General features: G+C 41.7%; 1 protein-coding gene across 6 annotated transcripts in view; it reads right to left on the minus strand.

Annotated features, from left to right (window-relative positions):
* Positions 1–1143: 1143 nt before the first annotated feature.
* The window catches only part of ADAMTSL5 (ADAMTS like 5), a 46177-nt gene continuing 34934 nt past the window's right edge, over positions 1144–12386 (minus strand). For 5 of the 6 annotated variants that reach the window (XM_040323563.1, XM_040323554.1, XM_040323598.1 and 2 more), the window contains 4 exons: positions 10223–10383; positions 9904–10117; positions 7449–7520; positions 1144–2093 (listed from right to left, as the gene is read on the minus strand). In XM_040323563.1, the coding sequence (XP_040179497.1) occupies positions 1786–2093; positions 7449–7520; positions 9904–10117; positions 10223–10383 (755 nt within the window). In that variant the 3' untranslated portion in view covers positions 1144–1785. The remainder of the gene's footprint in view (positions 2094–7448; positions 7521–9903; positions 10118–10222; positions 10384–12386) is intronic. The other variant, XM_040323571.1, reaches the window with a different exon arrangement.

Genomic DNA, 12386 nt, shown 5'->3' on the forward strand with positions numbered 1-12386 from the left:
ACGTTTACGTTAGGCTTGTCCCGGCGTAAAGTTGCCCCTGGGTATATGAGGCGCAATCAATGTTAAGTATGGCCGTCGTTCCCGCTTCAAAATGTATAAATTTACGTCGTTTGCGTAAGTCGTCCGTGAATGGGGCTGGACGCCATTTACGTTCACGTCGAAACCAATGACGTCCTTGCGACGTCATTTGGAGCAATGCACCCTGGGATATTTTACGGACGGTGCATGCGCCGTTCGTTCGGCGCAGGGACGCGCTCCATTTAAATGAAACACGCCCCCCTACCCGCCAAATTTGAATTCCGCGCCCTTACGCCGCGAGAAATACGCTACGCCGCCATAACTTATGGCGCAGATTCGTTGAGGATTCAAACCAACTCAAAGTAAGTTACAGCGGCGTAGCGTATCTTAGATACGCTGCGCCCAGCGCAGATGTATGTGGATCTGCCCCTTAGTCTGTAAGGTTCAATATTGAGTTGGTCCACCCTTTGCAGCTATTAAAAACTTCATAACAACTCGCTCAGCCATGTTTTTATGGACCTTGTTTGTACACTGCTGCGCAGTCATGTTGGAATAGGTAGGGGCCATCCCCAAACTGTTCCCACAAAGTTGGGAGCATGAAATTGTCCAAAATGTCTTGGTATGCTGACGCGTTAAGATTTCACTTCACTGGAACTAAGGAGCCAAGCCCAACCTCTGAAAAACAACCCCACACCATAATCCCCCCTCCACCAAGTGATTTGGACCGATGTATACCAGCCATAAAGACATGGATCAGCAAGTTTGGGGTGGAGGAACTTGAGTGGCCTGCACCTCAACCCAATAGAACATCTTTGGGATGAATTTGAGTGGAGACTGTGAGCCTTCTGGTCCACATCAGTGCCTGACCTGCGCTTGTGGAAGAATGGCCAAACATTCCAATAGATTCACTTCTAAACATTGTGGACAGCCTTCCCAGAAGAGTTGAAGCTGTTATAGCTGCAAAGGGTGGGCCAACTCACTATCGAACCCTACGGACTGGGATGCCATTAAAGTTCACGTGCGTGTAAAGGCAGGCATACCAATAGTTTTGGTAAAATAGTATGTATATATACCATCAGTTACTAAAGTCTAAAAAAAAATTAAATAAATGATGAAAAAGCATAATAATTGTAAAAGCACTTTCCTTTATACAAAACATTTAAAAGCACCATCCATATTTTTAGTTTTTCAGATATACAGTACAAGTAATCACCATATAAATCCACTACAGTGTTTTCTAATGCCTTTAAATTTTTCCAGGACCTTAAAATAGTAATAAATAGTAAAAAAAAATGGTAATAATTTCCACAAAAAAAATGTGTATGCATTACATTTCATGATTACCATAGCACATATTAGGTTAAAAAAAAACAAAAAGTGAAAGAAGTAATAAGAAATTAAGTTGCATCAAAAGCATTAGTTCTAGCAGCGACGCTTGAATCTGCTTTAGATTACCTTTGTCTGGGCTTTCATTAGTAATGTGTTTTACATGTTATATACATTAGGTTAAGGACACAAGCTGCAACATTTGGCAGCCTCATACTGTGACACAACTTTTAAAATAATTTGTTTTATTCCTGGCTTGTGCATGTTATAAAAAAAAAAAAAAAGGTAAGAATTCCAGTTAATATTTTTTTTTGTTACACACTTGCAATTGCCAGACTTTAAGTCTCTTCGAATCGATTTCTTTCTCATTTCTTTTACTGGTTTGGGCCCATCACCTCTCTCCATCTGCATGTACAACAAAGATGCTGTTGTGGAGAGTCCTCAAGAGGACAATCGACATAATCTGTTTAGGCGCTGCATCTGCTGGTCCTCTTGCTGTGACCATGGCCTGATATAACTATTTGGGGAGAGCAGGATTCTATTTAGAGTGCGCTCATGGTTTACATGTCTTGAAGGCATCATTATATATTCTTGATTATCTTCAAGTTTGGGACAGTCACACTGGTTTGATACCCAAATATATTCACGGTGTACAAGAGGAAACTTGTTTTTAAACACGTGCTTCACATTTATGTCGTACCGTGTCTCCAGACCCATTTTTCTTCTCCCCAAAATCTTGACACGGATCACTATACACAGGGTGAGTAGGAAGGTAGTTAAAATAACCACAAATATAATGATTTTCTTTACAGAAGAATGCATTTTCAACAAAGATATTATTTTTTCCAAAACACTGGAATTAATTAAAATCAAATATCTGTATTACGGTTATACGTGTAGGTTGGTTGCATAAGTACTTTTATATATATATATATATATATATATATATATATATATATATATATACTTATACACACACAGCTGTGCTCATAAGTTTACATACCCTGCCAGAATTTATGATTTCTTGGCCATTGCTCAGAGAATATGAATGATAACACAAAAACATTTCTTTCACTCATGGTTAGTGTTTGGCTGAAGCCATTTATTATCAATCAACTGTGTTTAATCTTTTTCGATCATAATCACAACAGAAACTACTCAAATTACCCTGATCAAAAGTTTACATACCCCAGTTCTTAATAATACCGTGTATTGCCCCCTTTGAAATCAATGACAGCTTGAAGTATTTTGTGGTATTTGTATACAAGGCTCTTTATCTTCTCAGATGGTAAAGCTGCCTATTCCTCTTGGCAAAAAGCCTCCAGTTCCTGTAAATTCTTAGACTGTCTTGCATGAACTGCACGTTTGAGATCTCTCCAGAGTGGCTCAATGATATTGAGGTCAGGAGACTGAGATGGGCACGCCAGAACCTTCACTTTATTCTGCTGTAGCCAATGACAGGTTGTCTTGGCCTTGTGTTTTGGATCATTGTCATGCTGGAATATCCAAGTACGTCCCATGTGCAGCTTCCTGGCTGATGAATGCAAATGTTCCTCCAGTATTTTTTGATAACACACTGCGTTCATCTTGCCATCAATTTTGACCAAATTTCCTGTGCCTTTGTAGCCCACACTCACACATCCCCCAAAACATCAGCGATCTACCTATGTGTTTCACAGTAGGAATGGTGTACCTTTCATCATAACATATAGTTACATATTAGGAGAGGTTGAAAGAGGACACAAGTCCATCAAGTCCAACCTCTGTGTGTGATTATATGTCAGTATTACCTTGTATATCCCTGTATGTGGTGGTCCTTCAGATGCTTATCTAATAGTTTCTTAAACCCATCAATGCCCCCTGCTGAGGCCACCGCCTGTGGAGGGGAATTTCACATCCTTGCCGCTCTTACAGTAAAGAACCCTCTACGTAGTTTAAGGTTAAACCTCTTTCGTTCTAATTTTAATGAGTGGCCACATGTCTTGTTAAACTCCCTTCTGCGAAAACGTTTTATCCCTATTGTGGGGTCACCAGTATGATATTTGTAAATTGAAATCATATCCCCTCTCAAGTGTCTCTTCTGCAGAGAGAATAAGTTCAGTGCTTGCAAACTTTCCCCATAATAAATATCCTCCAGACCCTTTATTAGCTTTGTTGCCCTTCTTTGACCTCGCTCCATTTCCAGTACATCCTTCCTGAGGACTGGTGCCCAAAACTGGACAGCATACTCTAGGTGCGGCCGGACCAGAGTCTTGTAGAGCGGGAGAATTATTTTTTTATCCCTGGAGTTGATCCCCTTTTTAATGCATGCAAATATTCTGTTTGCTTTGTTAGCAGCAGCTTGGCATTGCATGCCATTGCTGAGTCTATCATCTACTTGGAACCCCTCCTTTTCCATCCTAGATTCCCCCAAAGGTTCTCCCCCCAATGTATAGATTGCATTCGTATTTTTGCCACCCAAATGCATTATTTTACATTTGTCTACATTGAACCTCATTTGCTATGTAGTTGCCCACCCCATTTAATGTTGTTCAGATCTTTTTGCAAGGTTTGCACATCCTGCAGAGAAGTTATTGCCCTGCTTAGCTTAGTATCATCCACAAATACAGATATTGCACTGTTTACTCCATCTTCCAGGTCATTTATGAACAAATTAAACAGGATTGGTCCCAGCACAGAACCCTGGACCCCACTACCCACCCCTGACCATTCTGAGTACTCCCCATTCATCACCACCCTCTGAACTCGCCCTTGTAGCCAGTTTTCAATCCATGTACTCACCCTATGGTCCCTGCCAACGGACCTTATTTCTTCAAGTGCCTCCTTTTCGTGCATCCTTAAACAGCCACACCACATGTTTTCAGAGAGTCTTTCACCTGAAGTTGTGTGTGGGTTTTTCTTTGCATCCTGAACAATTTTCCTGGCAGTTGTGGCTGAAATTTTAGTTGGTCTACCTGACCGTGGTTTGGTTTCAACAGAACCCCTCATATTCCACTTTTTGATTACAGTTGAAACACTGCTGATTGACCTCAATTCCTTGGATATCTTTTTATGTTCCTTTCCTGTTTTATACAGTTCAACTACCTTTTCCCGCAGATCCTTTTACAATTCTTTTGCTTTCCTCATGACTCAGAATCCCGAAACGCCAGTGCAGCACTGGATAAGGGATGCAAGGGTCTGTCAGGGGTCCAGAAACTCATTGACGTTTTATACACACACACTAATTCCAAGCAAACAGATCACAGGTGAGGATGTTTACCTTTAATAGCCATTCAAAATCCTTTGTCAACTTGGGTGCATGTTATCAGGCCAAAATCACCAGGGTATGTAAACTTTTGATCTGGGTCATTTGGGTAGTTTCTGTTGTGATTATTATTTACACTAGTGCTCATAAGTTTACATACCCTGACAGAATATATGATTTCTTGGCTATTTTTCAGAGAATACAGTATGAATGATAACATAAAAACATTTATTTCACTCATGGTTAGTGTTTGGCTGAAGCCATTTATTATCAATCAACTGTGTTTACTCTTTGTAAATCATAATCACAACATAAACTACCCAAATGACACTGATCAAAAGTTTACATAGCCTGGAATGTTTAACATTGGTACAGACACAGAAGGTGGCACACACAGGTTAAAATGGCAATTAAAGGTTAATTTCCCACATTTGTGTTTTTTTTTTAATCACAATTAGTGTGTATAAATAGTCAATGAGTTTGTTAGCTCTCATATGGATGCACTAAGTAGACTAGACACTGAGCCATGAGGAGGTAGAAAAGAACAGTCTAAAGACCCGTGTAACAATGTAATGAAAGTTTACAAAGATGGAAAAGGATATAAAAAGATATCCAAAGCCTTAAATATGCCAGTCAGTACTGTTCAATCATTTAATAAGAAGTGGAAAATTTGGGAATCTCTTGATACCAAACCAAGGTCAGGTAGATCAAGAAAGATTTCAGCCACAACTGCCACAGGAAGAAAGAAAAACCCACAGGTAACCTCAGGAGAAATACATGCTGCTCTGGAAAAAGATTGTGTGGTTGTTTTTAACCACTTCCCACCTGGCCTATAGCAGATTGACGGCCGAGAAGTGGTTCTGTTATCCTGAATGGGCGTTACATGACATCCAGCAGAATAAAATGCCGGCACCAGCCCACAGGGGTGTGCAGCATAGTGACCGCGAGTGCAGCATGTCATTCTGACTTACCGCATCTCTGTTTGTGGTAAGGAGCCTCTGACAGAGGCTTCTTACCACGTATCAGGGAATTAGTAGACCAGACTGTGTGGACTGCACAGAGGAGACCAAAATTGCATGGTAGTGAAAGATAATGGCGTTTATTAAGATAGGTGACAAGTAAGTGAATACACACAGTGCACAACCAACCACAAGACTCACAAACAACAAAAAGTATATACAATAAATGGGAGATACCGGAATCGTAAACAAAAGCCAAGCCTGGGTCATACACAGGGAGATCAGCAGAAAGGTAAGGACGGGAAACCAACAGTACAGGGAGAGAATAGATGGATAGGCTGCAGGGCAGGGATCCAAGGTAATCAGGTAACAGGAAGGACAGGTCCAGGATGAGCTCGGGATAGGGATCAGATCGGGTCAGGTCAGATGCAGGCTCAAGGTCAGGATTGCAGGCTCAAGATCAGGGAGAGAGATACCAAGGCAAGCATGTGAGGGCTTGCCGGGTATTTATGAGACTGCAGAAATTGTCCTCAGGTAACACCTGAGCACAGGAGGTGTTGCCTGCCCCACACTGCCGGAATACACCCGCTGGTGGACACCGGTACTACAGCCCGTGGATCTGACAGTGCCACCAGCAGGTGAGATCCTTTATCACAGATCCTGGCTGTAAGAAGACACCTGCTGGTGGACACTGGCACTGCGATCCAAGGGACCAACAGCGCCTGATCCCGGTGAACCCTTTCCTGACACCATGTGATCAGCTGTGACCAATCACAGCTGACCATCGTGTGAACCAGGAAGTGCCGGTAAACGGCATTCCTCAGTTCACACTGACAGGAAGAGCCGATCGGCGGCTCTCCCTGTTAGAGGGGGGGTCTGTGCTGAAAGCTGAAAATTGTCCTGGGCAGGAAGGGGTGAAGTGCCTGGTATCGAAAGTGGTTAAGGAGCACAATACGTTGATACTTGAACAGAAAAGAGCTGCATGGTTAAGTTGCCAGAAATAAGCCTTTACTGTACAAGTTCCACAAAAAAATCCTGGTTACGATATGCCCAACAACACCTTGACATGCCTCATTGGCTTGTTTGTGGCATTGGTGAAGTAAAGGTTTCTGGCAGCTCAACCATGCAGCTATTTTTTGTTAACGTATCGTTGAATTGTGCTCCTTAAAAACAACCACTCTGTCTTTTTGGAGAGCAGCCTGTATTTCTCCTGAGATTACCTGTGGGTTTTTCTTTGTATCCTGAGCAATTCTTCTTCTGCCAGTTGTGGCTGCAATCTTTCTTGGTCTACCTGACCTTTGCTTGGTATCAAAAGAGCCCCTAATTTTCCACTTCTTAATAAGGGTCCAAACAGTATTGACTGGCATATTCAAGGCCTTGGATATTTTTTCTTTTCTACCTCCTCAGTGTCTAGCCTGCTTAGTGCATCAATGTGAGAGCTAACAAACCCATTGACTATTTATACACAGACACTAGTTGTGATTTAAAAAAACACAAATGTGGGAAATTAACATTTAATTGCCATTTTAATCTGTGTGTGTCACCTTCTGTGTCTGTACCAAGGCCAAACATTTCAGGGTATGTAAACTTTTTATCAGGGTCATTTGGGTAGGTTCTGTTGCCATTATGATTTACTCTTAAACACAGATTGATAATAAATGGCTTCAGCCTAACACTAACCATGAGTAAAAGAAAAGCTTTTGTGTTATTCATGTTGTCTGAAAATATGTATATGTTAAACAACTTATTTTTCAGGAAAAAAGTAGATCTCAAATCTGACAAAGGGTTAAAATAGCTTATGATGCTTAGAGCATTGATGTTATGATTATTATGGTTTGTGATGACATTACTCATAGAAAGGAAATGATTGTAAAAACAGTTTTTACAATGTTTGCTCTTACCAAAATCACTCTGGCAATAATGCTTCTTCCTTTGAGATTTTCGTTTGAATGGTACACACTTTCCACACCCTTCTTAAGAAAAAGAAATAAGAAAAAAAAACTCAAAATGCTTAAATTCCCCAACATAATTGAAAAAGATTTACCAAGGAAACATAACTATCAATCATGGAAAATAAACAACACTAGGGGCCCTGCAAACTACGAAGTGTTTAAAGTATTTAACCACTTCAATACTGGCCTCTTGTAATATGATGTCCTCGGCTTCCCAGTGGTAAAAGGGGCGAGGAGTCGATGTGCGTGCCCGGTGTCCGCGATTTTTGCGATGTTGGCCGGGCACTGATACTGATACTGACCGAACACTGGTCTCCTCTGGATAGGTCTCCTCCCCTAGTCAGTCCCATCCCCCCACAGTTAAAACACACAGTGAGGGAACACATTTAACCCCTTGATCGCCCCCCTAGTGTTAACTCCTTCCCTGCCAGTGACAATTATACAGTAATCAGTGCACATTTATGGCACTGTAGCTGTATAAATGTCAATGGTCCCAAAATAGTGTTTAAAGTGTCCGATCTGTCCACCGCAATGTCACAGTCACAATAAAAATTGCAGATCACACTGATCAGTGTATTCTGACAGTGGAAAGTCCCTGCTGTCAGAATACAATGTGGGTTATTTACGAAAGGCAAATCCACTTTGCACTACAAGTGCAGTTGGTCTAGATTTGAGGGAGACATGCAAGGAAAATAAAAAACAGAATTTTTGCTTGCACACGATTGAACGATAAAATCAGCAGAGCTTCCCCTCATTTCAGAGCTTCCCCTCAGATCTACAACAGTGGATTTCCCTTTATTAAATCAACCCCAATGTCTCAGTGTTTCACCTCAGTTGTGTGGATAGAAGAATCCGTTCAGCTATGGCTAAACCTACTTTCCAGTGCCAGGCTAGGCCTTGGGGAGGAAACCTGTAGGAATTACTTAAATTGGTTGTAAACTGTTATATATATACCCAGTGAAGTGAGTGTCCTCAGGGGATCCACAGAAATTAAACAAATTCTCCTACATAAGGTATACCTGTTTATTGGCAGTCTTTTCTTCACTACATCTGTTCTAAGTCCAGAATTTTTAAAGCTTGTCAAAGCTGTGTCGGAGCTGAACTGACAAGAGGGCAGGGAGTTGAAATTACACTTTGCAGAGCTCAGTGAGGAGAGCTCTGTGAGCTGATTGGAAGGTAGGGACACACCCCCTTCACACAGCACACAGGAACAGAGCTGAGAATCAGATGGAGATCCCTTCCCTGTTACCTTTTTTCTCTTGGTGTCAGGAAAACCTCTCAGGCCCCGTACACACGTCCGAGGAACTCGACGTGCCAAACACATCGAGTTCCTCGTCGAGTTCAGTGTTGAAGCCAACTTTCCTCATTGAACAACGAGTAAATAGAGAACATGTTCTCTATTTGGCCCGACGAGTTCCTCGTCGGCTTCCTCGCTGAAAAGTGTACACACGACCGAGTTTCTCGGCAGAATCCAGCTCCGATCGAGTTTCTGGCTGAATTCTGCCGAGAAACTCGGTCGTGTGTACGGGGCCTCAGAAGTGATTTAGGAGGAAGGAAGCAGCAGACGGAAATGAAAATTAGTGCTCTTACTTTTGTTGTGATTGTTATGTTTAATGTCTGAGGTTTACAACCACTTTAACTTCAGTGGAGAAAAAAAAAGCAGGTCTCTTGCCCTGTCAGAGAGCATTTTACTGGTGGCAGAACAGTTTTACTTTTCGAACTGAATGGGCAGAAAGACATGTTCTTTGGTGGGTAAGACAGTTTTCTTATACATAATGGCCCGGATTCAGAAAGAGTTTACGTCGGCGTATCTCCAGATGGGTCGTTTACCTAAGCCTTTTTCCGGCGTAAAGTTACCCCTGCTATATGAGGCGTACGCAATGTTAAGTATGGACGGGGCCAGCGTCGAATTTTCCGTTGATTACGTCGTTTGCGTAAGTTTGCGTAAGTCGTTCGCGAATAGGGCTGTGCGTAATTTACGTTCACGTCGAAAGCATTGACTAATTTGGAGCATGCGCACTGGGATACGTTCACGGACGGCGCATGCGCCGTTCGTTAGAAACGTCAATTACGTGGGGTCACACATCATTTAGATAAAACACGCCCACATCTTCAACATTTGAATCAGGCGGGCTTATGCCGGCCCTTATACGCTACGCCGCTGTAACTTCGGGCGCAGAATCTTTCTGAATACCATATGCGGCTCACAAAGTTACAGCGGCGTAGCGTATAGGAGATACGCTACGCCCGCATAAAGATACACATTTGTATCTGAATCTGGGCCATTGTGTCCATATATTTAGCCTGGAGTTCAACTTCAGGAATCCTTCAATATCCTGTTATGTGTTTATTAATGATAAAATTAATTTGAGGGTCTGTATAAATGAAAATGTTATTGAGGTACCTGTTTTTACATTAGAAGGATCATCTAGCTTTTTTTCTGTCCTCACTGTTTTTCCATCACTGCCAGATGCAGGCGTGCGTACCCAGGCATGCAAAGCTGCATCCCTGGGGTGCGGTGGAACTTGTCTTTGTAAATCCCTCTGGATACTAAAGTACTTGTCCTTTGGTAGCCAATACTCATATTCAATGCCTGGGTTCTGCACTTGAAAGAGTACCTATAAACAAATAGTAAAGTATTGTAGGTCAAAAGCTACTATGCAAACTGCAACTACTATGGTATTATGGTTCGGTAGAAATAAGTAGTGAAGAAGGCTTCTCACCAGAATATATAAGTCCTCATTTGTAGGTCCTGGTGCTTCTAGGAACTCATGACTGCCATTATGACCATAACGGACCTCTGTACCTGCTACCGTGTAAACTCCTGGCCTGGACATGGCCCAATTTCCATTGATCTGATAACCCTTGCTCAGGCTCATCAGGGCTAAGGCAAATATGGAAGTGGCAGCTCAATATACAGAACTGTACAATACACAAACATTAGACACAAAGGGTTCCTCATTTTCTAGAACATTTACCAACTTTGCTTGACATAAAGCTTGTACGAATGTTTCATTTTTGTTTTAGTGATGGTCAAGGTTTACAAATAGTTTTATAGTAAAGCACTACTGACAGCATGATAAATTATCATAAACACAGAGGTGGAACCTGCATAAGGTAAAGGAAAGAACAATATGGTAGGCACAAAATTCACATTTTGTATTTTGTCTGTTAAGGGATCCAGGAAATCTTTAACCCTCAGGACATCCAAAAGTATTCCGACTGAGGGGAAAGTGGGCAATACAGCAAACAAACTCTAACAGGCACATGTAAAAACAACAGAAAAACTTGGGACTGCTTGCAGCTCAGAGAACTACCTGACCTTACACCTGAATCTGCAAGAGGCTACTCGCATGCGACACAGGTCCTGGAACAATTCTGGATGTAGAAATCACTCACCTGTGTGCAGACGCTGCAGCTGAGGAATTTTACCTGCAAATTGTCAATGCCTGAGATGTAAATGGCAGACAAGGCCCGAACCCTTCCCAAAACATAGTCCACTTTACCTCTGTTGCCACAATGAAACTTCTGGTCATTTCTGATGGTTGATGTATGCCACTGATTGTGTTGTGCAACTAAATTGAGATTTGATGACCCTCTGGCAGAATGGCCCTGCAACCCATAGCTTAAGGATGATGATCAGGAGACAAGATTCCTTGAAGGACCAAGTTCCTGCACCAACATGTTGCCCAGGGTTCTTTCCAAGCCCAACAGGCTGGCATGCATCATAAGGATCTTCCAGAAAACAGGAAGAGGTCCTTGGTGCCAAACGAATTGGTCTGTGCAGACACTGGACTGACTTGTCTCATGATAACAGAATGTTGGACTGTAGAGGTCTGAAGTGAAACTGGGAGCATATTGAAGGAGGCTACTATCATGCCGCATACACACGATAGTTTTTCGGGTTGTAAAAAATTAAGTTTTTTAGGCTCTAGAAAAGTTTTTTTCAACCCGATCATTAAAATGGCCTTGCCTACACACGATCGTGAAAACAAAATGCTCTAGCAAAGCGTGGTGACGTACAACACGTACGACAGCACTATAAAGGGGAAGTTCCATGCGGATGGCGCCACCCTTGGGGCTGCTTTTGCTGATATTGTGTAAGTAAAAGACGATTCGCGCTTTTCAGTCTGTTACTGCGTGATGAATTTGCTCTCTCCATTACGAACGATCGTTTTACCAGAACGACGTCGTTAAAGCCCACACATGACCATTTTTTACAACCTTAAAAACGTTGTGAAAAAATAGAGTATGTTCGAATTTTTTTTTTTTTCCATTTTTTAGAACCCGAAAAATGCTCTGAAGCCCACACACGATCGTTTTTAATGACATTTAAAAAAACGTCATTTGTTACAACCTGAAAAACGATTGTGTGTACGCGGCATCAGACTCCATACTCTCATACAAAAGTGGAGAGATGGAAGACTCTGAACTGGACTGAAGAGTATGAGCCTGGACTAGCGAGTAAGGTTTCACCTGAGAAACACATTTGCCTCAGCTGTGTCAAGGACTATAAAGAGATACTTTAAACAAAGAACAAAGCAAAGATTTCTGGAAGTTCAGGATCTATCTAATGTCAGGACTATTGGGGTTAAAAGAATATAGGAGGCCTTTATATTGTATTTTTTTCATATATATGCTATGAACAAGCCAGAAGCCATCTTGTTTAATAAATTTTTGTTTTAAAAAAGGTTAACTTAAGTTCACTGTCTTAAGAGAAGAGATTTTTTTTGTAAGAGAATCTAGGCTTTTTGCACATCAGTTTAAGTTGTAAATGTAAGGTCTGGACACTTAGTAAAATATACAGGGATAAGGAAGTGACCAAGATGGGTTAGGTCTCAGATATCACTGAGCGAAAGACATTTTTTTCTTCTTAAACTGAAGTAA

Source organism: Rana temporaria, chromosome 1 (assembly GCF_905171775.1).
Source record: "Rana temporaria chromosome 1, aRanTem1.1, whole genome shotgun sequence".
In the NCBI taxonomy this organism is placed as follows: Eukaryota; Metazoa; Chordata; class Amphibia; order Anura; family Ranidae; genus Rana; species Rana temporaria.